Raw genomic sequence first — 27,282 nt, 5'->3', positions numbered from 1 at the left:
GGAAATGGCTAACAATTCTAGTATGTTTGCTAAGAAAATTCCAAAAATGGGGTCATGAAGAACTGGACCCAACCAAACTGAACAAGAAGAGTTTGCTTCCTGGTCTCCCTACTTCTTTTCTGTTGTGCCTTGCTCTTGATTTTTAAGAAAATACCTTATGATAAGATTCTTTCTATGTCCCTGGTTGTGCAGTATGGTATAGATCTTTGTTCTTTCTCTTCTTTCTTTTTTAAAATTAGATTAGCCAATACTTTATCTATTTTATTTGTTTTTTTTTCAAAGAACCACCTCCTAGTCTTATTTATAAGTTCAATTGTTCTTTTACTTTTACTTTTATTAATTTCTCCTTTGATTTTTAGGATTTCCAATTTAGTCTTTATCTGGGGATTTTTGATTTGTTCTTTTTCTAGCTTTTTTAGTTTAATGCCCAATTCATTGATCTCCTCTTTCTCTTTTTTGTTGATATAGGCCCGTGATGGCAATCCTATGACACACGTGTCAGTGCTGACTCATGTAGCCATTCTTGATGACACATGGCTGCACGTGGGCTCAACATGCTTTGGGGCCTGGGAGCCACCTGGGGAGTCGCACATCTGCCATGGCCCTGGCCATGCCCTGGCCTGGCCCGGGGGAGGAGGGGCGGGCTACTCCATGCACTGGTCATGGGGGTGGGAGCTGAACAGTGGGCGGCATGTGTCAGGTAGCTGGAGTGTGTGGAGCTTCCACAGGGGCAGGGAGGAAGAGTGTGAGGGCAGGAAGGCTGGCAGGCAGCAGCTGCTGCTCTCATGGCACCCCTGGGCCAGTGGGCTGGGGAGGGACTGGGAAGGACAGGGCCTGGCCAAGGAAGATGGGGTGGGGCTCCCGCCCATGTGCAAAAGAGGGGTGCCTGGAACTGATTACCAGAGACTTTTAGGACCCTGAAAAATATAGTAATGGCTTTACTCACAATTTTTCCCTCTACGTACTTTTGTGAGACCTTATTCTCAGTGGTAAATAATATTAAAACCAACAAAAGAAACAGATTGACAGATGAAGTCAGTAGTGCTTGCTTGGGCTTGAAGTGTACAAAATACCAACCTTCAATTGAAGATTGAGCCAATGAAATTCAGCAACAAAAAAAGTCACTAATAGGCAGGTTAGTTAAAGAATTCCCCCTCTCCCTCACTTATCTTAGTTTACGGCACCCCACACAAGTTAAGTAATATCAAGATCAACAAAAGAAACTGATTGACAGATGAATAAAGAAGTCACTAAGCAGGTGAGTTAAATAATTAGTTTTTGGTTTATTAAATACAGTTATATATTACAATTATATATTTTTGTTATTTAAACTATAAATATTGCAAAATTATGTTTTTTTCTCAAAGTGACACACCACCCAAGTTATGCTTGGTTTTTTGGCGAATTTTGACACACCAAGCTCAAAAGGTTGCCCATCACTGATATAGGCACTCAGGGATATAAGTTTTCCTCTGAGTACTGCTTTGGCTGTATCTCATAAATTTTGATATGTTGTCTACTCATTGTCATTCTCTTCAGTGAAATCAGTAATTGCTTCTATGCTTTGTTCTTTAACCCACCAGTTTTGAAGAATTAGATTATGTAGCTTCCAATTAATTTTTAATTTGCTTCTACATGAACCCTTACTAATTATGATTTTTATTGCTTCATGATCTGGAGTTCTACTTATTATTTCTGCATTTGTTTGTCATGTTTTTATGCCCTAGTACATAGTACATGCTGCTGAAAAGATAAATTTCTTTTATCATTCAATTTTCTCCAGATATCTTTTAACTCTAATTTTTCCAATATCTCATTCTTTCCTTCTTTCTTATTTATTTTTTGGTTTGATTTATCTAGCTCTGATAGGAGAAGATTGAGGTCCCCTTACTAGTATAGTTTTACTATCTATTTCCTTCTTGAGCTCTTTTAGTTTCTCCTTTAAAAATTTGGATGCTATACCATTTGGTATGTATATGTTGAGAAATTGATATTTCTTTATTGTCTATAGTACCTTATATCAGGATGTAGTTACCTTCCTTATTCTCTTTTAATCAAATCTATTTTTGCTTTAGTTTTGTCCGAGATCATGATTGCTACCTCTACCTTCATTTTCTCAGTTGAAGCCCAATAAATTCTGCTCCAGCCCCTTACCTTTATCCTGTGTGTGTGTCTACCTGCCACAAATATGTTTCTTGTAAACAACATATGGTAGAATTTTGGTTTTTAATCCACTCTGCTATCTGCTTCCATTTTATGGGTGAGTTCATCCCATTCACAGTCATAGCTATGATTATCATCTGTGTATTCCTCATCATTTTGATTTCCTCTTTTAATCCTGACCTTCCTCCTTTTACTCTTTCCCTCTAAACCAGTGTTTTGCTTTTAGTCAATCATATTTTCTTCTTTTTTTTATTCACTTGATTTTATCTTATTGTTTCTTGCTGTTTCATGAAATCATTAGCTTCTACTTGCCCAATTTTAGCTTTTAAAGACTGAATTTCTTCCATGATCTTTTGATTCTCCTTTTCCAATTTGGTCCATTCTACTTTTCATGACACTCTTTTCTTCATTGGACTTTTTTGCAGGTTCTTTCAGTAGGTCATTTCTGGTTTTTAATCTGCTTATTTCTTCATTTGATTTCTATATCTCTTTCTCCATTTGAAAAATTTTGTTTTTTAAGCAGTTATTTTCTTTTTGCATTACTTTTACTTCTTTTTCTTTTTTTTTCTTCTACTTGTCTTACTTGATTTTTGAACTGCGTTTTGAGTTCTTCCAGAGCTTGAGATCAATTTCCATTTTTTTTGGAGAGTTTGCATGCATTTGCTTATTTCTCATCTTCTCTTGTTGCTTCTGCTTTTTTGATCTTCTCCCCTATAGAAATTTTCAAGGGTCAGGAGCTTTTTTCCCCCAGCGGTTTACTCATTTCCCCCCAACATGTCCTTCTTTTGAGACTCATTTTAAAGATTGGTTTGAAGGATATTCAGAGCAGTTTCAGGATTCTGCTGCTACTATATCACCATCTTGGCTCTACCCCTTTTGTTCTCTCCTTGGTTATTCTTCCCATCCCCCAAACTGTTTCAAAATCTCTTCCCTAGGTCCATGTCTTCCTACTCTTCTGGGTGTCAGCTGCCCTATTACAGGAAATAGATTAGTAAATAAATATTGGCTCCATCAATTTGAACTTCTGGGTGTATGGGCTTGCTTTTTGAAGTACACCACTTCACAAGCCAGTAGTGAGGTCTCCCAACCATTACAAGCTAGCAGGTAGGCCCTGAGCCTTATGCAAGCTAAAAGCAAAGCCCAGAGTTCCACAGGAAGCAGCTCAGGACAGTGACTTTTCCAACCTAGGAACTGAGTCCAATTTTAATATAGAGTGAAAATCTACATCACAAACTGAAAAAGTGAGCAACAGCAACAACAAAAAGAATCTAATTAAAGTTGTCATGCAGGAATAGAATTCTTGAACAATCCCATCTCAGAAAAAGAAATTGAACAAGCCATCAGTGAACTCCTTAAGAAAAATTTTCCCAGGCCAGATGGATTCACAAAGGAATTCTACCAAACATTTAAAGAACAGTTAGTCCCAATACTATACAAACATTTGAAAAAATAGCCAAAGAAGGCATCAGACCAAACTCCTTTTACAATACAAATATGGCACTGATTAATACCTTTATATTATCAATAAAGCCCAGCAATAAAGAGATGAAGAAATTCCATTTAAATTAGCTACTAATATATAATATAATATAAAATATAAAACATTTGGGTGTCTACTGGCCAAGACAAACTCAGGAATTATATGAACATAATTACAAAACACTTCACAAAAATAGTCTGGAGAAGTCTGGAGTCAGAGCAATGGTGGAGATAGACTCCACAACTGTACAGGACCTGACCACTGTGGTTCATACACTTTTCCAGCAGATGCAGGACAAATTTCAGACCATGTCAGACCAGATAATTGGCTGAATTGATGATATGAGCAGTTGCATTGATGATCTGGAGAAAAACATCGCTGACCTTATGATCCAAGCAGGGGTAGAAGAAAAAGAAAGGGAAAACAAAATACCAACTATGCATAATAGTTAAAGATTTTAATCATTTAGAGTAAACTCTTGAAAATGTTTTTCACAAACATTTTTTCACAAATGTTTTTCACAAACACAAAAGGTGAAGGAACAGATTTTCTCAACTAACTACTGAGTGCAAACTTTTTTTAAATTATAAAGCTTGTATTCCTAGAATATGCAGTTTAGTTAGGTTTCAAGGTGATTTATTTTTTGATTTCTTGTATGTGGTAGTTTCAATTATATGTCATAAATGTATAAATATTAGTAAACTGAAATTCTGAATACTCAGCTAAAATTTTCAAAAATTTATTGCATTTTTTGTCATCATTTGTCATTCCTTTTGTAGTAGTTTCAGTTTAATAAAAACTGGTACAAGTTTTTTTTTTAAGAAATGTATTAATTTTTTCAATTGTTATCAGATTCTCTTTGTGAACTGAAGGGCCTAGAGTCAATGGTTCATAATTCTTAACACAAAATTACTGTTGTACTAATAACAAATAAATTGTATGTTGACCATATTTTTAAAGCAGACAAAAAAACTGAGCATTTTGTATTTGTGTCATTGCTATGTTTCCATGATTGAGAACTATACCTAAGAATCTACTAAAACGCCCCATAAAGGAGCTGATATTGAATGATTGCAACTATTGAAACTTTTGAATTCCCTAGAGGAATTGGATAGTGACAATAGTATCTCAAAACTATATCAAAAGTATATCAAAAACAAGGGCAGAAAATATCCTATAAAGATGCATTGCATTCACTGATTGGAATTTCATGTGGTGTAACACTTTAGTCATTTAGTTACATCAAAAATGCTTACTGTAAGAACATGAGGGAGTTTTAAAAGCCATTTGCTATTTACTTGTGCTACTGATTTTAAAAAGCATTTGTCAATTAGAAGGAAAAACAAGTGGTCATTGTGAATTCTTGCATACTGACTGACAAATGCCCTTATTGTAAGCTTGGATTTTTTAAAGAAAAATTGTGAGTTTTATTGTTTATCCTTTTTTCTTAACTAAATGCTTGCAGAATAAAACTTTTATAATAGATGGAATGGAAAATACCAAACATTTTCAACATGACATCCCTTTCTTATCAAGTGGTGAGGGACAGAGATTGGACACCCAGATGTCTGACTAATCAAATTGCTCTTAAGTTAAAAAAGCAAAACAAAAACAAAGTCAAGATGAGCTGAAGGATAATCTAGAAGTAGAGGGAGCCATTTTTCCTGGAAATGAACTGTTAAGTGAATATTTTGTGATTGTAGGAGAAATTTTCTATACTACCAGATAGTTTATTGTGTGTATATATATATATATATGGAATAAAGCTATAAATAAAAAAAATAAAGTCAGAGCTAAACAATTGCAAAAGTATATTTTCTTATGAGTTAGTCAAGCCGATATAATAAAAATGACAATCCTATCCAAGTTAATCTACTCATTCAGTGCCATACAATTTGAAATTATTTTAAAGAACTAGAGAAACTAATAGCAAGATTCTTCTGGAAGAACAAAAGATCAAGAATATCAATGGAATCAATGAAAAAATGTGAAAGAACGTGGCCTAGGGCATGTGGGAAAACTGGAACTAATGCACTATTGGTGGAGTTGTGACCTGATCCAAAAGCAACTTGGAACTATGCCCAAAGAGCTTTTTTTTTTTTTTTTTAAAACCCTTACCTTCCATCTTGGAGTCAGTACTCTGTATTGACTCCAAGGCAGAAGAGTGGTAAGGGTTAGGCAGTGGGGGTCAAGTGACTTGCCCAGGGTCACACAGCTGGGAAGTGTCTGAGGCCAGATTTATTTTTTTAAACTCTTACTTTCTGTCTTGGAATCAATGTGTATTGGTTCCAAGACAGAAGAGTGGTAAGGGCTAAGCAATGGGGGTCAAGTGACTTGCCTAGGGTCACATAGTTGAGAAGTGTCCGAGGCCAAATTTGAACCTAGGACCTCCTGTCTCTAGGCCTGGCTCTCAATCCACTGAGCTTCCCAGTTGCCCCCTCAAAGAGCTTTAAAACTATGCCTCCCCTTTGATCCAGTAATACTGCTACTAGATTTGTATTGCAAAGAGCTAAAAAGGGCCTATTTGTACAAAAATATTTATTGTAGCTCTTCCTGTGGTGGCAAAGAATTGGAAATCAAGAGATTATCTGTCAATTGGGGAATGGCTGAACAAGTTGTCATATATGATTGTGATGGAAATTTATTGTACTGTAAAAATAAAATGTCGTTAAAAAGATAAAATATTATAATACTGCTATTTTCCTTTATATAATATCTTTCTTCCCTAGTAGAGGAACATTCATCAGCGTAGCCTCTTTCTCCCACGGAAACAAAGTTTTCCTCTTTTTCCTGTTTAAATTCTTCTCTTTGCCTCTTTTATTTTCCCTTCATTGTTAGATTTTGACTTCGTTAGTATACATCAAATATTCCTCTCTGTTTCATCTTCCTTTCCACCTTTTTTGTACTCTTCCATTTTGTAATTTAGCTTACCTCTGAAAATTGATTCACCTAGGGGCAAGGTGCTGTAAAGGTTTTTAGGCTTGTTTCTTCACCAATACTTCTATTTGATTTCTGCTTTCACATTTGTCTCCTTTTTTAAGAAGGAAATTTCAATATGGTCTATTCTTATTTTGTTGATGTTATTAGTTGCTTTATTAGTTTATGTTGCATTTCTGTTTTCTGGGGTGTCTGAGAAGCAAATGATCTCTCCAGGTTTGGTTTTGTAGGAATGTTTTGAACATTTCTTTATTATTGAATATTCATTCTCTTTTACTTGTGATAATAAGACAGGGTATATCACGGTGGGCTGTAACTTGAACTCCAGTGCTCTTTTGAACACATTCTTTCCTGCATTTTCTAGTGGATACAGAATAGTTTTGTATGATTCAATTTTGCCCCCTTTATATTTGAGGGTCTTTCTCTTGGTTGCTTGAAGAATTTGTTCTTTCTCAATGGAACTGTTAAATTTAGCAACTTTGTGTCTTAAGAGTTTATAAGCTTGGGTTTTTTTCTTTTTTTTTCTGGAAGAGTCTGTGGGTTCTTTCAGTTGGCACTTTTTCTGAAGTTCTGGGCTATATTTATGTATTACTTATTGTATTTTGATGTTCAGAGTTTTTTTTTAACTTGTCTTATTCGAATCAGGGTGACCTATAAATCTTAAGTCATCTCTATGTACTTTGTCTGGAAAAATATAATTTTGGATGGCATTCTTCCTTTAAATGTTATTGATTTTTGCTTCTCCAAGTTTGTCCTCAACTTTTATATTTGTGTTTCTAATCAGTTATCTTCCTTTTTGCTTCTTTGGTGACACTTGCCACCATGGATTCAAGTGTTTTCTATTCTGCCAATTATTTCTCCTGTAGAGACATACATTCTTGCTCTCACATTTCCTGTTTGTGTTTTAAACCATTTAGAAATGGTGTGCTATGGTTCCATGCATGTGGAGAGCTTTAATACCCTTGCTGTCTGACAGAGTCACAGTTTGGGAAATGAAGGCTGCAGAGCAGAAAAGATGAGGCACCCACTGAGCCCCCTCTCTGTGACTTCTCCCTCTAACTTTCCTTACTAATGGAATTGTCATTATTATTGTTCTTTCCCCAATACAGAAGAAATAATATAAGAGCAAATACTTACAGGGTTAATATACATATGTCCCACTTTAATCCCCCTAGAATAGTACCCCCAAAATCATATTCACAGAATTAAAACCTAAAGATCATTACCCACTACCCCTTCCTTTCTCTCTTAGCAGAGGTACAGGGGCCCCACACCCATTTGTTAGCCAAACACACAAGCACCACATCAATCATTCCTCTAAAGCACAAGCTACTGACATACTTTATTGAATCCGTTTGTAGACAATAACCAGGCAGCATCATTAAGGTGGTTTGATATAACACAAAAAAATGTAACTTGGAAAATGAGGAAAATTCCTAATTCTGGTCTGCCTTAAGTTACCCTTTAACCTCATACCTAGCTATGAAATGTTTTGTTACCCATATCCTAAGTAGTTGTGATCAGTGAGAGCTGATCAAAAGCAACAATGATTCTCCTAGCTGGTCATTCCACAGGTGAGGGGGAACTAACCTCCAGATCACCCTGTCTATGTCACTTATCTCCATCATAAATTTCTCTGTTGTAGCACCATGATAAATGATCACAGAATGTTGATTAGGCAAATTGTTAATGTGTGACACATCCAATTACCTGCTAGAAATCATGTATATTGAAAAATGATTGTGTGCCAGAAAAGCATATACTCACTGAAGCTATATAATAAACACAAACTCTGTGCAAGGAGAGAACAACTTGGTGATGCCAAAGCACAAAGGTCTGAGCACTGAGTTTGTTTCCCACCTCATTATTTGTCTAAGCTGTCCCATCTAGGCAGAAAATGACCCTCAGCTTTGAGAGACTGCTGGTTGGGCTTTCAATATATGCACTCCTTAAAGAGCTCAGGGTCTTCTGCCTTATCAGGTGTTGAATCATTTTCCTTTGTTTTACAGTATTTATCCATAGATATGTAAGCTCTTTAAGAGGCTATATTTCCTTCTGCTATTAATGCTTTCCCTGATGGTTTATCTGCTTCTCCTCAAGAACTCTGAATTTTCTTCCTTCTCAAATCTTTGGTAATTTCAGTCTTCTCCCTATGATTTTCCCCTGTTGCTCACCAGCTCCCTCTCCTCTTGATTTTGGTGTCCTAGACTGTGGAGATAGCTGAAATTACTCTATCTCTGGTGAATATTTCCATTTTGGAGAAGTTTGAGAGGTCTTGAGGATTAGCAAAAATAAGATATCTTGTATTCCATTTTGTGGGTTAAATGAACCAGAAGGCCAATTCATTTTTTTGAGTTGTAAACTCATTGCTAATTTGATTCTGTTACAATTTCACTGCCTAAAATTGCTACATAAGTAATTACTAACAAATCACATTAGTGGGACATAGTTTAAAAAAGTAAATTATATATAAGTCATAATTTTAGTTCTTTTTATAATTAGAAACATACTTTTAGAAACAACCCCAGAGGCAGTAAAACGGAAATCATACTATGGTAGTGATTTTCTGGCTTTACATAGTGATGCTTTGCATCTTATAAAAATCATGCTGAATCTCTCCAGACTTAAACAACTATACAAATAATTTTCTTACCTTATGTTCTATTAAAATTAAATGAAACATTTATTATAATTTTATATAAAAACAAATCTTATGTAACCAAAATAATGTGGTTATTATTAATCTTTGATACTTTATTTTAAAATAACACTTTAATTTGCATTTGTTTTTTATATTTATGGCTTATCAGTAACAATTGCTATATGAATGTGATAAGTGGATTGTTTTCACAATTTCTTAGAATTTTGATGTGCCCGATATTACTATTTGTAATTCTTTCAGATTAGTATTTTTTATATGGAATTATAATCTATATTTTATCTTTATAACTGCCACAATAGAAACTACATTTTCACAAGCAAGATGTTATAAATTATTGTGAAATTATGTCATTTTATTTGATAAACTTGAGAATCTTTATTCATTCATAGTAAAAACAAAACTCTCAGGTTCAAACACTTCTTTCAAAGTACTGTCATAGGACCAGTCTATTTATTGCTCTTGTTTAGATGAGGTAAATGTATAATATTTGTTCATGAAAAAGGTTTCTAATTTGGAAACATTTAGGTTTAAAAGAAAATGAGAATTCCTTCTAAAGATTTTCAGTGTTTAATAAATTGGCCTTTACTTTCTTCTTTTACAAGACAAATGGAAACTGGGAAACAAAATATTATTTGATAAACTTATTGTCTGTAGCTTTAATTTTTTATAAATTAAATAACTTATCTCTATGGATCATAGTATGTATTTGAGACACTGATTTATTCAGAATTATTCAGCTTTTCAAAAATATGCAGAAAACACTCAAGTTTCAGGAGGAAATTTTTGGCATATGATGAATTTGCTTAATATTCATTATTATCACTAAGAAAAGATAGCAATTTTTCTTTTAGATAAAACATTATATGAAACCCATCACCTTTTTAGCAGTATTATGAGTGTGAATTGCATCTTCATCTTCTAAAGCAGAAGTATATCACTGCACTGATCAGAGTTCTAAAATCTTTGAAAGTTATTTTTTCTTGATTATATTATTGTCTTTGAATACATTAAGACTACTTCAGGTGCAAAAACTGCCAGCATAAAAAGTAAGCAGTTTATTATTATGGCAAAAATTTAATGTGATTGGCGTGAATCTGATCATAGCATCTCTAAAACAGGATAAAAATTTGAATACTTCAATCTATAGTATGTAATATTAAAACTTTCAGGTGAAATGAAAGAAAAAGCCATCTTTTTGTGTTTTACAAACAACTACAAGGAATAGAAAAGTGACAGTAATAGAAATGAAGTGCCTTTTAGCTGCATGAACTAATGACTGCAATAAAAAAAGCAAAGTCCTCTTAGTAGAGCAGCCATTCAGACAACATTTTCAAGTTTATTTAAGGCAGTGAAAGCAAATGGAAATGAAATGGACAGTAAATAAGTTTTTACTGCAAGTATTGATTGGTTCAATTGCTCTAAAAGAGCAACTTTTAAATGTTTCCCCATCCCCCAAGTATTAGTGTCTTCCTTGTTGATTATCTCTAATTTGCCCTATATAGATCCTATTTGTACAGCATCGTGTTCATGTTGTCTCTTTCAATTAGACTGTGAATTTCTTAATAATAATAGCTAACATTTAAATAGTACCTAGTGTCAGGAACTTACAGAACTTAGACTGGTCAGGGAGGCAGTGATTAGGCTTGCCTTGGATCAGACTATTTTTGTGAGCAAAGATAAGGGAAGTTCAAAGAAATCGTAGGATCTTTCCCCATTTTCTCTTTCTGTTGCCTGACTTTTACTAGATACTAACATTTTCTGCTAACTTCTTTACCCAAGCATTTCTGGTAACTTGTATTTCACCTCAGTCACAGAGAGGCCAGGATTGTCTACAGATAGATAACCATGAAGTTTTCTGAAAATCTTAGTATGATTTTAAGATTTAATAGATACTTATTCTAATTGCTTAGATTAAAATAGAGAATGGAACTTCTGTTGAAATGGGTGCTCTGACTGAGACTGTGATGACACTCCCCATATTTGGGGACTTGAGGTCTGTGCCTTCCTTTGCTACTATTAAAAGACTTCCCTCTAAATCTATTTACCTTCACTGGTCTTCTTCCAGGGGTTCCTTTAACATGATGCTCCATGCCCCATCTCTGGGCTGAGGCACTGTTGTTCAAGCCCAGAAGACCTTCTCTCTCTGTGTCTCTCTGTCTTGGTCTGTCTCTCTGTATCTGTCTGTCTCTCTGTCTCTATCTCTGTCTCTAAGACTTTCTCTCTTAATTTCCATTGATTAGTTTTTCTGGTTTCCTTCAAGATTCAGCTCAAATTCTGTTTTCTCCAAGAAGTCTCTTCCAGTTCCCTTGGTCACTAAAGCTCTCTTCTCTGAGGTTACTTCCATTGATTCTGTATAAAAATGGTGTGTATTGAGCTATTTACATATTGTGTAACTGATGGCTCCTTGAAGGCAGAACAACGTTTGCCTTTCTTGGTATCCTGAGTGTGTAGCATGGTGCTTGGCACAGAAAAAACACAAAATATATTATTTTTGACAGATTGAATGATATAGCTTAATTTCTAAAGAGGAGATCATATCTGTGATTGAGCTTCACTTTCAAGTTATCCTAATTTTGCAGTTTAATTGAAGAAAGGGAGTGTAATTCAAATAGTTCCCAACTACAATACAGTAAGCAGAAAGCAGGCTTCTTCCTCTTCAGGAAAGGAGAATGGGAAAGTAGCATCTTTATTTGGTCTAAAGTTGAATGGGAAAGAAATCTCTATAGCTCATCTGTAAATTTCACATTTAGTTACTCACCCAATGCCGAGGATTCCTTAAGAGGACATTTATAAAGGTTTTCATTCTCCAGGGAAAGTTGGTCTCAATGAATAAAAGCACAATGATGAAAACAAAGCCAGAGATAATCAGTGAGGTAAGGAACCTTCCAATTCCTGGAGCTTGCCAAGCATAGAAATTCTCTTTATACATAATATCTGGGGGTAGTGAAAGGGAATGTGTTCATTTTAAAGCCCTGAAGTTCTTTCACCATGTTTAATTATTATACTTAAGAAAGATTCCCAGGTCATTTCCCAAAGAGGGAGGAAGGCAGATTATCTACCACAGAAACATTAATTTACCTCTATGCCAGCCTCAATCTCCCAGACCTTTAGGGAACATTCAGTACAGTGATGCTGTGGTGAGTCCATGGAAGAGGTAAATGTATAGAAGGTTTTAGACTATGTACATCAAAGTCAATATTAGTTAGGTTTAGGAAAGGGAAGGATTCTCAAACTTCCTCCATCTCTTATCCAACATAGCAAGGTGCTTTGCATTCTACTCATCCATGGTCTCCTAAATCATGAACCAAAACTTCCCAAGGTCAATATTAGAATTTAATAGTACTGGGGATAGCTAGATAGGTCAGTGGATTAATAATCAGGCCTAGAGACAGCAGGTCCTAGGTTCAAATCTGACCTCAGATGCTTCCTAGCTGTGTGACCCTGGGCAAGTCACGTAACCCCCATTGCCTAGCCCTTACCATTCTTCTGCCTTGGAGCCAATACACAGTATTGATTCTAAGATGGAAATAGTACCATCACTAACAAGATCTTCAAGCAGCAACCATAATAATAAATAAAGCAGGATCTCTAGGAGTCTTAGAATGCTTATGAGTAGGAATGCAAATCCCAACAGCAAGACTCCATTAACTTTCTCATTATTTTCATTTTGGCCAAATTCATAGGTTTTGCAGAAAAAGTCATGGCTTCTGCCTCAGGAGGACACAGAGTGAGCCTGTTTTGTTCTAAAATGCTCAGTCTTGCCTTAAAGGCCTGAAAGGGTTATTAATATGCTCTGATTTTTTAAAAGCCCTCTCTTACTTCAGGATGGCATATTATCTTGTGCAAGGCTGTCTAGTAAATGTTGAATTAAATTGCTCCTTGAGCCCTTGACCACTATGAACTTACCTTATGTCTTCTCAAAGGGCCCAACATGTTTCCCAAATATTTTCCCCAGTTGTTCAAACAACTTCTGACCTGACAGTAATCCCTGATAATTACTCTTTTAAAGGAGATAGAGAGGGACAAGTTTCACCTATATCTTTAAGTTCTTTTCCTAAATAAGGAGTAAAGGAAGGAACTGTTGCCATTGACTATGGTCAGGGGGATGGGTGGCTTGGATGGATACTCACGTAATTGCTTACAAATACTCGCTGCATCGGTAGAGGAGGTACAGTATTTCTTGGTCTCAAAATTGTTGTAGAAACTGCTGAGGCACATCCCTAAGCTATGGTTAGGTAGCAGGAGGAATACTTTATCCAGAATTTTAGAGACGTTGTCCAATTTTAATGCTGTGAAGGAAAATAGAATAGATCAGCATCTTTTGTAGTCCTTTATTTTTTGTGTAAATTGTGATTATTGATTGCTTTCTTCTTGAAACCTCTTTCTCCTGTGATCTGACTTCAACTGGATCTCTTCTCATCTCCCTATTTCTTCAATGGTTTCATGTTCTCCTCTCATTCCCTAAGTCTTCTTCTTTATACTTTGAAACTTTATTTACTCTCCTGGTTGCAACTATCACTTTTATATAAATGACTAACATTTGTACCTCCAATCATGTCTTGCCACAAAACCTAGACCTGCATTTCAAAATGCCTGCTAGATATCAATTCTCAAATCCAATATGGCAAAAAAAAAAAATGAAATCATCATTTTCCCCTCAAAACTGTTTTTTTTTACTTCTGACTTCCTTGTGCCTATCAATGTTAACACTAGGCCTTGAAATTTTGCTATCAATTTTGAATCTTTTTTTCCCCCATTATCCCTCCAACAGTCGGTCACCAAGACTGAGACTTAGCTTCCTCATCTGTAAAGGGAGAAGGTTGGAAAATTATCTATAAAGTTCCTTCAAGTACTAAGTATATAATTATATCTCCGTAGTAACTCTTGCAACCATGCTTACCATTTGATTCTTTTTGCTACCAACCTTGTCCTTGCCTGGATTACTGAACTAGCCTAATGGATTTCCTTATTTCAGTGTCCCTTTTTGCTCTAATACATGTCACAACAATATTTATCTTCCTAAAGCTCAACTCTCTTTGATGTCATACTCTTTAGAAACCATCGATGGACATAGAATTATCCAAATCTGTTAGTTTGATATCAAGGCCCTTCACATTATCACTTTAATTTAACCTTTCTAACCTTTATCTTCTATTAATCACCCTTCCTACCCTCTCTTCAGCTAACATAGTCTACTTTATATTGACTTTTACTCATATATTTAAAGGCTTAAGCTGTTTTTTCTGCCTAGAACACCTTCCTTAATAATAACTTTACCTATACAAACCCTTCTCAACCTTATTAGGTCTAATTATTTCATTTAATAACCTTTTGTGTTAACAAATTTCATGAGACATGGGGGTGGGGATGAAAAGATTTCCTTCTATTATCTCATCTTTTACTATAACACACACCTAAATATATAGTAAATATTTGATTAGTCTTTTAAACCTAGTTCAAAATTCATCCCATCCATAAAATTCCACCTAAAATACCACCCTTTTATCTCAACTTCTATAATCTGCAATAAATATCTATACTATTCATTTAACATTTATTTGTCAGTTGTTAGTTATTTGTTCAAGTGTATGTAGTAGGAGATTGATCAGGGAGCTCCTGAGCAATAGCATCCCTCCAACCAAATTGACGAAATTATAGGCTATACAAAGCAGGCTGTAAAGAAAATGGAATGCCAAGATTTGCTTGCCTTTGACATTTATTACTTTAGGCAAGGCACTTTTCTTTGGCTTTGGTTTCTTTATTCATAAAATGAAGAGGTTGGACTAGATGACCTCTAAAGCCGCTTTCTATTCTATAGGTATGACCCTATTACTGATTTCAGTTTTTGAGGTGGCCCATTTGCACCTTGTAATTCCATCAAGTGGACTGTGGGGTACCCAACTGATCAACTCACCTTTCCCTCTTCTCACTACATATATGTCTAAAATGTCTATGTACACTAAGATCTCTTTAGAGTTCAGGGACATTATTTTTACATTTCTCTTCCCTTCAGATTCTCATAGATAACAGATAATACAAATTTGTTGACTGCGTCAAACATACTCCCTAACATCCACCTATCCATCCCTTCCATAATAAGCTTAGGGGATGTTAAAGTCTTGCATTATCCTTGAATGACCCAGTTTCCTTCTCAGCTCTTTTAAGTCAGAAATATTATTTTGCAAATTAACACTATCACAAATGGATATAGGTTATTAAACTCCTGGCATACATCTGAATCTTTAACCAATATGTAAATAATCTAGAAGTGAAATAGAATTATTCCTAATCTTGGCCTCAAAACCAGAAATTATTTTCAGCCCCTACATTATGTTAGGTATACTCCTAATTTTTCTTATTCCTCATCACATCTGTATTATAATATTCTAAGGTAGAATTCCCAACATAATATCCAAATATTGACCTCAAAATGTTCTGTATAGATGATGTACTTGGGGAATGAGATTTCACATGTGAAAGAGTTGCTGTGCTCCTAAATCAACACTAGCAGTCTGGTTTTTAGCTCTATGGTCTGCCTTTTTGTGAAACATAGACTTTATTCGACATTAAGGGACTTGCTTGCTCAGTGATGTTCCCTTACTGAGATGATTATTTCTTACTTGCTTATGATTACCATTGGATTAAGGATTCTGTATGTGTTAATAGGGAGGAAGTAAGTACTGATGCCCTCACCCTTGAAGCTTGTGACATAGAGGATGATTAAAGTGATAATGCCTGAGAAGAAGTTGAACATGATGAGTCTTATGAAGGCAGTGGAACCTGCCATGAAGAAGAAGCTCATTAGGTACATGAGGGGAATGATGGACCAGCCGTACAACATTAACATCAGCAATGCATCTGCAGGGTGGTTATCCTCAGTGAAAGCTCTTATGTCAAAGATTTTGAATATCCCCTAGAGTACAGAGACATTGTTTTTAGAAAAGGGAAGGTGATTAATAAAAAGAAATCAAACAGAATAGTAAAATAAGGTATCAATTCCCTAAAGCTTAGGGTAGCAAAGGGAAATAACTATATGGGAATCTAGTCCTACATAGGACTACTTCTGTTTCTGTCCAAACAAGGGAACTTCCTTTTGCTTAGAAAAGGCCAAAAAGGGCACCTAAACTGTTTTTATTAGCATCATAAATTGAGACTGCTGAATCTAGATATTATTGGTCAAAGGGGAAACTGTGATAATTTAGAAGCCACTACTAAGCATAATACTACTCACCAGCAGCAGCAAACAGGGAATGAAGAAGACAGTGAGATCCCACAACAGGGAAGATAGCCAGAAATGAGTAACATAGACTCCACTGACAAACTGGATGTGCTTTGCCTTTATGACTCTTTCACTAACTGCCATGATAGAAAATGTACTGGCTAATGAACCCATACCATAGAGCGTGTTGATAGCAATGTCAAATCCCTTATGGCCCCTGCAAAAGACAGGATGGGTAGAGGAGAGACAGCGTATATGTGGTTAGTAGGAAAAAAAGATTTTCTATTAGCAGCCATTTTCCAGAAAATAACATGTAAACAGAATATTTAAAAATAACTGTAAATGGAAAGCACTGCAGGCTTGAAAAACTCAACCCCAGGGAAAAGAAAGCCACACATACCAAAAATATTGCTCCTTTGCAGTTTCTAAGGAATTTCGAGGCTGAGGATGATTAACAACAGTAATGGAAGCTTTTGTGCCAGAAATCAACTTGAAGAGAAGATTATCTACCACTGCCAGGGCTATGGCAGGAGTATGGAATGCCTGATTGTTGAAGAGAACGGTGATTATTATCTGATTGTTTTTGTGTAAGAAGGAAAGTGCCATAAGGCAGCGATCATTAAAGCCTTCACTCTCAGCTGCCCTTTTAAGCAGCTCCTCTTCCAGGTTTTCTAGGAAGAGAAAGCAAAATCATTCATTTAGACATGCATTTACTCTACTGGAACCAGAAACAAAATAGTTGTCCATTAATTGAGCAGTAGCAAAACATTGTGTTTGAGACTGTTGATAAGGTGGCCCTATAACACTGACTTCCCATGGCTCTGGCCAACCTTAACTTCAGTACTGGACACAGGTCTCAACTCTTAACAGGCTGCCCAAACTTTCCATGGCATACCTGATCTTGCTCTTTCTTGTTGTGAAGCCTCTGCAGATCTCACAGGATATACCATCCCACCTGTCAGGAGGTCAGGGACCTCCATGAGTCATCTAATCACGTATTATTTCATCAGCAGACCATTTTCCATGAACTGATATTCTCTTCCTGGCCTTATTTCTCAATGAGCATCTTTTCGTTCTCTTAATACTGCCCCCATCTGATTCAGCTTCTCATAAACAAATCCCTTACCTCAAGTCCAATTGCCCAATCTCTTATTTCCATTCACTTCAACCTTGTCCCCTAACCTTCTCCAAATCTGTCTATACCTTACATTTTTTGCAACTCCTGCTCCATAACTAGAACACTTATTTTACCTTAAATCTCTTCCATATTATTTTTCTTACTAGGTCTCCCCACTGATGATATTGCTTCTTTGGCCACCTTTTTCAATGAATACCTACTATTTCTCTTTCTTATCCTCTTGACTCTTTAGTTGAGATAAAGGAAACACAGTATTCCTGGAGAGCCATTGCTAATTATTCTTTTAAACACTATCAATGGCAACTTTTCCTTTGAGTTTCACTCTATCAACTTTTATTGTCCAATCTACTACTTTATGGCAATTATGTGCAAATCATCAGTAACCTACTAAAATGGCAGTAGTTGGGATGAAAATGGAGCCTGGAAAACACTCATTATACACTCCCTTGTTTCTCCACTAAAAAATATCTTTTTTTTTAAAAATATATTTTATTTGATCATTTCCAAGCATTATTCGTTAAAGACATAGATCATTTTCTTTTCCTCCCCCCCACCCCCCATAGCCGACGCGTAAGTCCACTGGGCATTAGATGTTTTCTTGATTTGAACCCATTGCTTTGTTGATAGTATTTGCATTAGAGTGTTCATTTAGGGTCTATCCTCTGTCATGTCCCCTCAACCTCTGTATTCAGGCAGTTGCTTTTTCTCGGTGTTTCCACTCCCATAGTTTATCCTTTGCTTATGAATGGTGTTTTTTTCTCCTGGATACCTGCAAGTTGTTCAGGGACATTACACCGCCACTAATTGAGAAGTCCATTATGTTCGATTATACCACAGTGTATTAGTCTCCACTACAAAATATCTTTACAAAATATTTTTTCCTTTACTCTAATATTAGAGGGGGAGCTAGTTTTCCCTTCTGTGAAGGATAACCCATTCACTTATGCTCTACTTCCAGGTTCCATGAAAATAAGTTGTATGATTATGACAAGGATCAGGAAAAGATAAAAAGGGCTTGAGATAAATAATAAGAAAATAATGAAGTTGATTTTAGAGGCCTTTAAACTTGTAAAAATGGCATCTTGAATCCTGGGTGGAGAAATTTAGGAAATTTGAAATGAAAGAAAAATTAAAGAACAATAATTTCTATGTTCAGATTCTATTTTTTGCTTCTATGAAAAAAAGTCTAAGGGAGGAACAAGAGAAGACAAAAGAACTTGAGCTGAAAAAGAATGAAAAGGAAGTTGTGAAGATGATTTGGAGAGTTTGGATTTATGAAAAAGCCCAAAGTTTTAATTTAGGAAGGAGAATCTGAGAACGTGAGAAGAAGTTGTAAAAGTTTGGCTTAAACTAGAGAACTCAATATGGAGAAAAACAACATAAGGTTAGACAAAGAACTTAAGGAGAAAGAGAAGATAGTTGTTAAGATGGAGTAAATAAAAACAAACAAACTGGCAAGACAAAAGTAAGAATTTTGTCAGAGAAGGAAAAAAAAAGCTGGGTATGGTTGTCAGATTGTTAAGGGAAGACAAAATGGAGTAAAGACTTTAAAAAGGAAGTAAATCTACAAAGGGAGTAAATGAGAATAAAGATATTAAGAACTAATAAAAGTATGTAAACTACCAGTAAAAATGGAGACCAGAGAGAATTTTGCAATGCTTTGCTAAATTAAGTATGTAACATTTCTGCCATAGCCAAGTGACTCATATATGAAGTACAGGTAGGTCTTTCTTTTATTAAAAGTGAACAGGCACAAGGAATACCATTTTACAATACAGGTTTTCAGGAACAATGAGGTACCATCCCTAAAAAAACTAGATGACCTTCAATCTAAAAATTAGACAGCTTTTTATAAAGCACTAATTTCACGCCAGCCACTGTGCTAAGTGCTAGAGATATATCTAAAAAAAAAAAAAAAGACAGGCTTTGCCCTCAAGGCATTTAATTCTAATAGGAGAAGATAACACACATGGAATATTATAAAATAGGAGAGTGGGGGCTAGGGGAAGGGGGAGAGTAGAAAGGGTAAAGATACTCAGTAGAGGGGTCATGGCAGAAAGACATCAGAAAGTGGTATGATGGTTCCTAGTTTTATAAAGCAAAAGGCTCATCTGTCAGAGTCAGTGGTCATGTTGGTACTGATGGAGGTAAGAAAACTATAGGAAGTGAAAAACATCTGAATTAGGAAGAAAAAGAATCTTAATAGTCAGCAGGGAACTATAACCTCTGTCAAAAAGTTGTAGGGTAGAAGATAAGTTGTTACAGAAGGGAGGAAAGGAAGGACTGTGGAGCTAAGAAATAAGTGGGAACTAAATTCCTTGAGGAGAAAGTTGGTCCTTCAGGGAATACTGATATAGATTCATCGGTGCTATTATATGGTGTTGGAGTCATGTGTGGGAGTCTGGTGATGAGTGATTGTATCTGAGGGCCATTGTAGCCATGGAAGATACAGTACAGGTCAGAGGAAGTTGAGATGAATACTGGCTATGGGTGATTCCTGGCTGGGGCAACTGCTCTATCTCACAGGTTGAAGGCTATGATCCCATAAGCGTATGGAAGAGTGTAGTTCTGAACTTTTAAAACCATAGCTTATAATCTCCACAGGCATGTTTTTCTTTAAGAGTCAAGTAGCAGACAGTTAGCTCAAAGTGAAGGCTTTTACACGACATATCCCATAAACCTGGAGCACACTCCCCACGTACATGTAGAGTCATTGGGAGGAGTGAGCACATTCTAAAAAATATGCTGGCAGTGAGATACACATGTGCCGTACATATGTGGCCATGGTAAGGTACACATCTGGCACTGATGTCCATTTTTCCTCTCAGGCTTCTGCCTGGCACATAGTCTTTGGGTGAGTTGCTTTCTGGACCTGCTCCTTTTCAGAGCTCAGGTCAGTTCCCAACTACTAGAATCAAAGACTGTTGCTTCTGTTTCTATGTGTTCATGCTTCTTAAAACTATTTCCTGCTCAGTATGTGTTCACATGTCATTCCTTGCTAGATATGATGAATTATTAGGCAGTAATTCCATTACAAGATAACATGGCTCAAGTGAAGGGGGATGAAATAGGACAGAAGAAAGATTTTAGTCCTCTCTTCTGTTGCCCTCTGGCAGGTTATCTAGAGGGATACCCAATACTTTTCTTTCCTTGACTCAGTCAACTGTTTCTAGTGCTAGCAAGTTTAGCTTTTGTTCCCCCTTCGTTTCACCTTAAAAATTTTTTTTAAACTTAGCAAACACCTAGTAAAATACACCAAACAAAATGAGCATTTTCATATACATTGTAAAATAGGAGATTATATATGGAACTTCAAATTCCCAAATCCTTATTATGAAGAGCTTACTTTTCTTAAGTACATAATAAAAAATGACATAATGTTTTCAAATTTGTCCTACTGTTTTTAATTCCTTCTGGCCTTCCTTTTGTTTTCTTTACAGCTTTTTTAGGGGAGGTTATGGAAACCAATAATGACTTTCCTTCTACTCCACATGAAAGGAGTGTCAGGCAACATTGAAACAGTCTGAAACAAACATATGGGATGAAAAAAAGAAAGCAAACAAATTATAATATATATGCATAGCAAAACAAGTTTCAACAGTGGTCATATCTAAAAAAATCACATTTTGTATCTTGAGTTTATCCCCTTAATGCCAGGAGGTGCTTCATGTTTGGTATTCTGGAAGAGTTTGGCCATTAAGTCTTTCCAAATAGTTTGCAAAATTTAATTGAACTGTTCCTCTGTTCTTCTGAAAACATCTTTTTGTTATTTCTTGTGACCCAATAATATTCCATTACATTCATATATCATTACTTGTTTATTAATTCCCCAATTGATAAGCACCAAGTTTGTAGTTCTTGGTTACCAGAAGGGAAAAAAAACCCTCTGATACAAATACTTTTGATAAATGGATTTCTTTTCTCTTTCTTGGATCTCTTTAGAGATATAGGAAGAATTAATGGTATTGCTGGGTCAAAAAATATTCACAGCTTAGAATGGCTACACAAATTCACATCTCTATTAATAGCACATTAATACACCCATTTTCCTGCAACCTTTCTAATATTTATGATTTTCCTTTTTCATCATTTTTGATTGTGATGTGGAACCTTAGCATTTTTTTATTTGCATTTCTCTAATTATTAGTATTTTGAAGCAATGTTTCCTATGGCTATGGATAGCATCAGTTTTTTCCTTTGAAAACTGTCTCTTCATAATCTTTGATCATTTAGCAAATGGAGAATAGCACTTGTTTTTATAAATTTGATTTAGTTCCTAATATATCTTGGAAATGAAACCTTTATCTGAGAATCCTACTGCAAAGATTCACCCCCCCCCTTAACTATTTCCCTTCTAATTTTAACTATATTGCCACAAGTTATTTCCCCTTCTTTCTTTCCTTTTAAACTCCACCTCACAATTTACTCTTCAAGGCTGGAGTTTGTTTTGCTTCTGACTAATTCCCTCCCTCTTATTCCTTCCTCTCTTTCCCCAGTTCCCTCCTGTTTCAAATGCATTTCTATACTAAATTCTGTGACTGTGCACACACATGCATGTATAGATGTGATTTACTCTTCTGTGGCTTTTTCAGATGAAAGAGTTTCAAGTGATAGTCCCTTTCTCCTTATTTATATACTTTTCTACTTGTATGCTCTTATTGAGTGAGATTGCAAGTTCTCCTCCACCTTCTTTCTCTAACATAATCCTTTTTCCTTCTCGTTTTAATAATGAAACCTCTTACTCATTGTACTGCTTCACTTGGTGATCTCATCAGTTCCTGTGGATTTACAGACCATCACAATGCTAATGATTCTAAAAATCTACCTTTCCTTTCCTAACCTTTCTGCTGACCTCCAACTGCCTTTCAGGTATCTCAATCTGGGTGTCCAGTTGACATCTTAAATTTGACATGTCTAAAACTGAACTCATCCTTCCCCTAAACCCTCTCCACCTTTACCCTCCCAATTTACCATAGAGGGTAATGTCACTCCTAGTCCTTTTGGCTTTAAATTTGGCATCATCCTCAATTTTTATCTTTCAGCCCCACTATATCTAATCTGTTTGCTAAGCCCTATTGATTGCACCTTTGCAACATCCTCCTTCTTTCATCTGACACTGACACCATTCACTTGTAGGCCCTTATTACCTCATATCTGGACAACTGCAATAGTCTACTGGTGGGTCCATCTGCCTCAAGTCTCTCCCATTCCTAACCAGATTGTGTCTGTCTAAGCTGTCTAAACAGTAACAAATAGTTTAGATGATTATTTCTTTATAGAATAGTTTGAGATCTGGTAATGGTATGGGCTATCCTTCCTGTTTCTCTTTTCTGAGGAGTATTTTCCTAAAGATGATTGATCTTTTACCTCTCCAAATTAAATTTGTTATTATTTGTTCTAGTACATAAAATGATAATTTGGCAGTTTGATATTGGATTGAACATGAGATTTGTATTATATTGGTATTATTCAGCCATAAGCATTCCTATTTTTCCAAATATTCAGGTATGTGCTTCTAGAAAGTATTTCATAGTTATAGTCATAAAATTTTTTTCATGGGTCTTTAGTTATAATTTCTAAGCATTTTGCAAAATTCTGTAATTGCTTTAAATGGCATTTTCTCTTTCCAGCTTTTCTGGTTGGGTTTTGTTAGTAATATATAGAAAAACCAATGATACACTCTGATTTGTTTTAAACCTGTTACCTTTCTGACTTTGTTAATTGTTTAATTTCATTGGATCTCTCAGGTTTTATAGAATATTATATCATCTGCAAGCAACAATAGTTTTACTCCTATTTTTCTATCTTTATCCCTTAAGTTTCTTTTTCTTGTCTTATTGCAACAGAGGGCTTTTGTAGAACAATGTCAAATAATAATGGTGATAATAAACCTCCCTGCCTTACTCTGATATTTATGGAAAGAGTTCTACTATTTCTCCATTACAAATGAAGCTAGCTCTTGGTTTTTAAATATGCTATTTATTAAATAACATAAAGATACATTTATTCTTATGCTTTTTAACTTTTTTAATATAAAGGGGTGTTGGATTCTGTTGAAAGGTATATCTATTGACAAACAATGTGGTTTTTATTATTAATTTAATTAATATGGTTAATTGTGTTTTTTAAATTTCAGAAGAATCCTACATTCTTGATATACATTCAACTTGGTCAAAGTGTATAATCTTTTAAATATGTTCCTGTAATTTCCTTTTTAATATTTTATCCAGTTTTTCTGTATCATTAACTAATGGGGCTATAGGTCTAGTTTCCCTCCCCTCCCCTTAACTTTTTTTACCCTGGTAAAAGTCAAGCATCATCAAAGAAAAATTGATAGGATCCTGCATTTTTCTGTTTTTTTTCCCTAACAGTTTATGTAATACTGGCATTCATTCTCTTTTTAATGCTTGATAGAATTAACTTATAAATGCATCTGGTACTTTTTTTCTCCCTCTGGAAACCTACTTATTCCTTTTTGTTAATTTCTTTCTTTTTTTTTTTTGAGGTTGGATTATTTACTTTCTCTATTTTTCTTAATCTGTATATTCTTAATAGTTTTCTAACTATTCATTCATTTCATTTCAATTGCCAGTTACCAATTTTGTTGATATATAATCGGAGAAATACTTTAATTGATTTCTTTTTCAATTTTAATACTGGCAATTTGGTTTTCTTTTTAAAAAAATTCAGATTAGCAAAAACTTTGTTTCATTAGTTTTTTTAAACAGTTCTATTTTTTACTTTAAATTTTGTTAGACCTTTTTTAGAGGTATCTGGGATTCATGGATCCATTCTTTCTCTTTTGTTAATGAAGGTGTTTACAGATAAAAATTTCTTCTTAATGACTATGGAAATATCTATAAAGTTTTGGTATTTTGTCTCCCTGTTCACTTTTCTTTGATGAAATATATTATCTATTATTTCTAGAAAGACAAAAGCATCTAAAGAAAACATTTATTAAGTATTTACTACCTTGCCAAGCATTATGTTAAGTGTTAGGTTACAAATACAAAGAAAGGAAGATAATCCCTGTTCTGAAGGGATTTAAACTCTAATGGATTAAGAAAGCAAACAAAGGGAAGCTAGATGATAGGGCAAGTCATTAGTAGATGGTGGTATGATGTGGAGATGTCTGGGTAGAGGCACTTTTCTTTTTTTTCAGTCTTTTTATTTTGTTCTATGTCTTTTTATCTCATGGAGTCAGAATTCTATTTGCTCTGTATTAATTTTAAGGGAGTCTATTACTTGAGTAAACTTTTTAAAATCTCCTTTTCCCTCCATCTTTTTCCTCTTAAGCTCATATTTCACTTATAATTTCATTTGAAAAAAAATCTTTTGCTTAATTTCTTTCATAATTCAATAGACTTTGTGGATGAGACTTGAGCTGTTTTGGAGTTATTCTCTTTTTGGGGGGTTTTCCTCTTGCATATCTTTTGATCTGTAATATTTCTTCATGGTGTTTGTTGTGGTCTTCAATTTATCCTTAGCTTGTGATTTGGAGTTTTGTACCAGGACCAGGATCTGCTCCTTCCCCTACTCTTTTCTGGGGTAGTTAGGCCCTGTTTATTATTGACTTTAATTTTTGTTGCTGGTTTCCACTTTCCACAATGTGTCTATGATCAAAGTTCCTACAAATTTTGGGCTCCCTTGGATCATTTTTTAGGCTTGCTGGGTCCAGATTCTTAGGATGATATGCTATGAACACTTCAGTCCTTAGACCAGTGGTTCTCAACCTTTCTAATGCTGTGACCCGCAATTACAGTTCCTCATGTTGCAGTGACCCCAAACCAAAAAATTATTTTGTTGGCTACTTCAAAATTGTAATTTTGCTACAGTTATGATTCGGAATGTAAATAACTGATATGCATTATGTATTCTCATTGCTATAAATCAAACATAATTTAAACAGTGATTTATCACAAAAACAATATTTAATTATATGTTGAGAAATATTAATCCAGCAGGAGGCAGCCTGAATGCTGGGGCGGGAGGCAAGTTCTGCCTGGGGAGGGGGTCCACAGTCACTGCCTTCTTCCTGTTGTCTCCCTCCAGCTCGAGCTGAGGCTTCACTTTGCTGGGGTTACTCAGCTCTGTTATCTGCTCCAGGAGTTATCTGCTCCAGGACTCGTTCTTAATCCTTCCAGAGCCAGCGCTGGGGCAGGGGTGGAGGGGTAGGGGGGCTCTCTCTGGGTCTCTGTTTGAGTCAGGTCTCCAGGCAACAGGGTAAATCCATTGCCCCTCATAGGGGGTAGACTGCTGATAGGTAACTAATATTAGTACAATGTGCGGGCAGCAGGGTCCCCATTCTTTCCGAGATCTTGCTGTAAAGTAGTGCGATTTCTCAGTGGCTAAAGCCATTGGAAATATGTATTTTCTGATGGCTTTAGGTGACCCCCATGTTTTGGTCGTTCGATCCCCGCTGGGGTCGAGACCTACAGGTTGAGAACCACTGCCTTAGACCATTTCCTATAGACTTGTGGTGTCACTGGAACATCTTTGATGAGAATGTTGTCAGATTTCTGGACTGGTCACATGTGTTTGAGCTAGTTTCCCTTAGGGGATCCTTGTCTTTTTCTGTGGCCCAGGTTCAGATGAAAGAACTTATTGTTGCTTTTTTATGGATTTCTTGATCAGCATTTCATCTAGTGTCCTTTTTAGATCATTGCTTGAGAGTATGTATTTAGGAGCACTGGTCTCCTCTACAACTTATTATGTTACCAGATAAATTGGAAACTTTGTCCTTTCCCTTTTTTAAAAATTGGTTTTATTTCAAATACAAATTTAATTCTACAATCTATTCAACTTGTGGAATGACAAGGGAAACAGAATCTCAAAAGAAATGTAGCAAGTGAGATCCTACAGATTATAATGTATGAAAACAGGTTACAGTGGTGTTAGGGCTATGGGATACTCCCTTTAACTACAGAAGAAATACTTTGGTAGTTAAGACAAAAAATAAAACCAATAAAAGAAAAAAAACTTATGAGAATTGTTCACACTGAGACAAGATGGTCTTCTTGCTTGCTTGTCTTGCATTCTGGGATTTATCCCAAGTCATTTTATGGTGCCTACAATATTCATGTCTCCTTTAACCTGGTCGAAGATTGCATGCTAAATTAAAAACATTCCAGGAATGTATATGTTTGTTAAGTCTTGTTAGGTAAGGTCAAGAATATATCATTCCTTGAACAGGATGACTTCAGAAAGAGCTAGAAATACCTATATGAACTGATGCAGAGTGAAATAATCCAGAACTAGGAAAACATTGTGCATAATGACAGCAATATATTATGGAATGATCAACTGTGATAGGTTTAGCTACTCTCAGCAATACAATGATTCTGGACAATTTTGAGGGATTTATGACAAAGAATGCTATCCACTTCCAGAGAAAGAACTGTTGGGAGTCAGAAGGCAGATGGAAGAATACAATTTTTCAATTGTTCATTTGCGTTTATGTTTTGGGGTTTTGGTTTTATAAGATTATTCTCTTGCAAAAATAAATAATAGAAATGTTTTACAGGATAATACATGCACAATTCAGATTGAATTGCTTGCCAGCATGGGGGGGGGTGAATGGAAGGGAGAGAGGGAGATAAATTCAATCACATAATTTAGGAAAACGTGTGTGGAAATTTGTTATAACATTTAATTGTAAGAAAAATTTTAATAAAAAAAAATCC

At 35.4% G+C, this 27,282-nt stretch overlaps 1 protein-coding gene across 8 annotated transcripts in view; it reads right to left on the bottom strand.

Annotated features, from left to right (window-relative positions):
* Positions 1–27,282, bottom strand: part of LOC100017234 (phospholipid-transporting ATPase ABCA3-like) — a 351,884-nt gene that overhangs the window by 35,446 nt on the left and 289,156 nt on the right. For 7 of the 8 annotated variants that reach the window (XR_470380.3, XM_056805469.1, XM_016424232.2 and 4 more), the window contains 5 exons: positions 16,862–17,132; positions 16,474–16,678; positions 15,936–16,155; positions 13,373–13,531; positions 12,001–12,176 (listed from right to left, as the gene is read on the bottom strand). Coding sequence is in view for 7 of the 8 variants with exons in the window: in XM_056805469.1 (XP_056661447.1) it covers positions 12,001–12,176; positions 13,373–13,531; positions 15,936–16,155; positions 16,474–16,678; positions 16,862–17,132 (1,031 nt within the window). In the remaining variant the exon portion in view is untranslated. The remainder of the gene's footprint in view (positions 1–12,000; positions 12,177–13,372; positions 13,532–15,935; positions 16,156–16,473; positions 16,679–16,861; positions 17,133–27,282) is intronic. The other variant, XM_007499514.3, reaches the window with a different exon arrangement.

This window comes from Monodelphis domestica, chromosome 7 (genome assembly GCF_027887165.1).
Source record: "Monodelphis domestica isolate mMonDom1 chromosome 7, mMonDom1.pri, whole genome shotgun sequence".
In the NCBI taxonomy this organism is placed as follows: Eukaryota; Metazoa; Chordata; class Mammalia; order Didelphimorphia; family Didelphidae; genus Monodelphis; species Monodelphis domestica.
The sequence above is the reverse complement of the archived record's forward strand: the minus strand, read 5'-3'. Positions and strand labels throughout refer to the sequence as shown.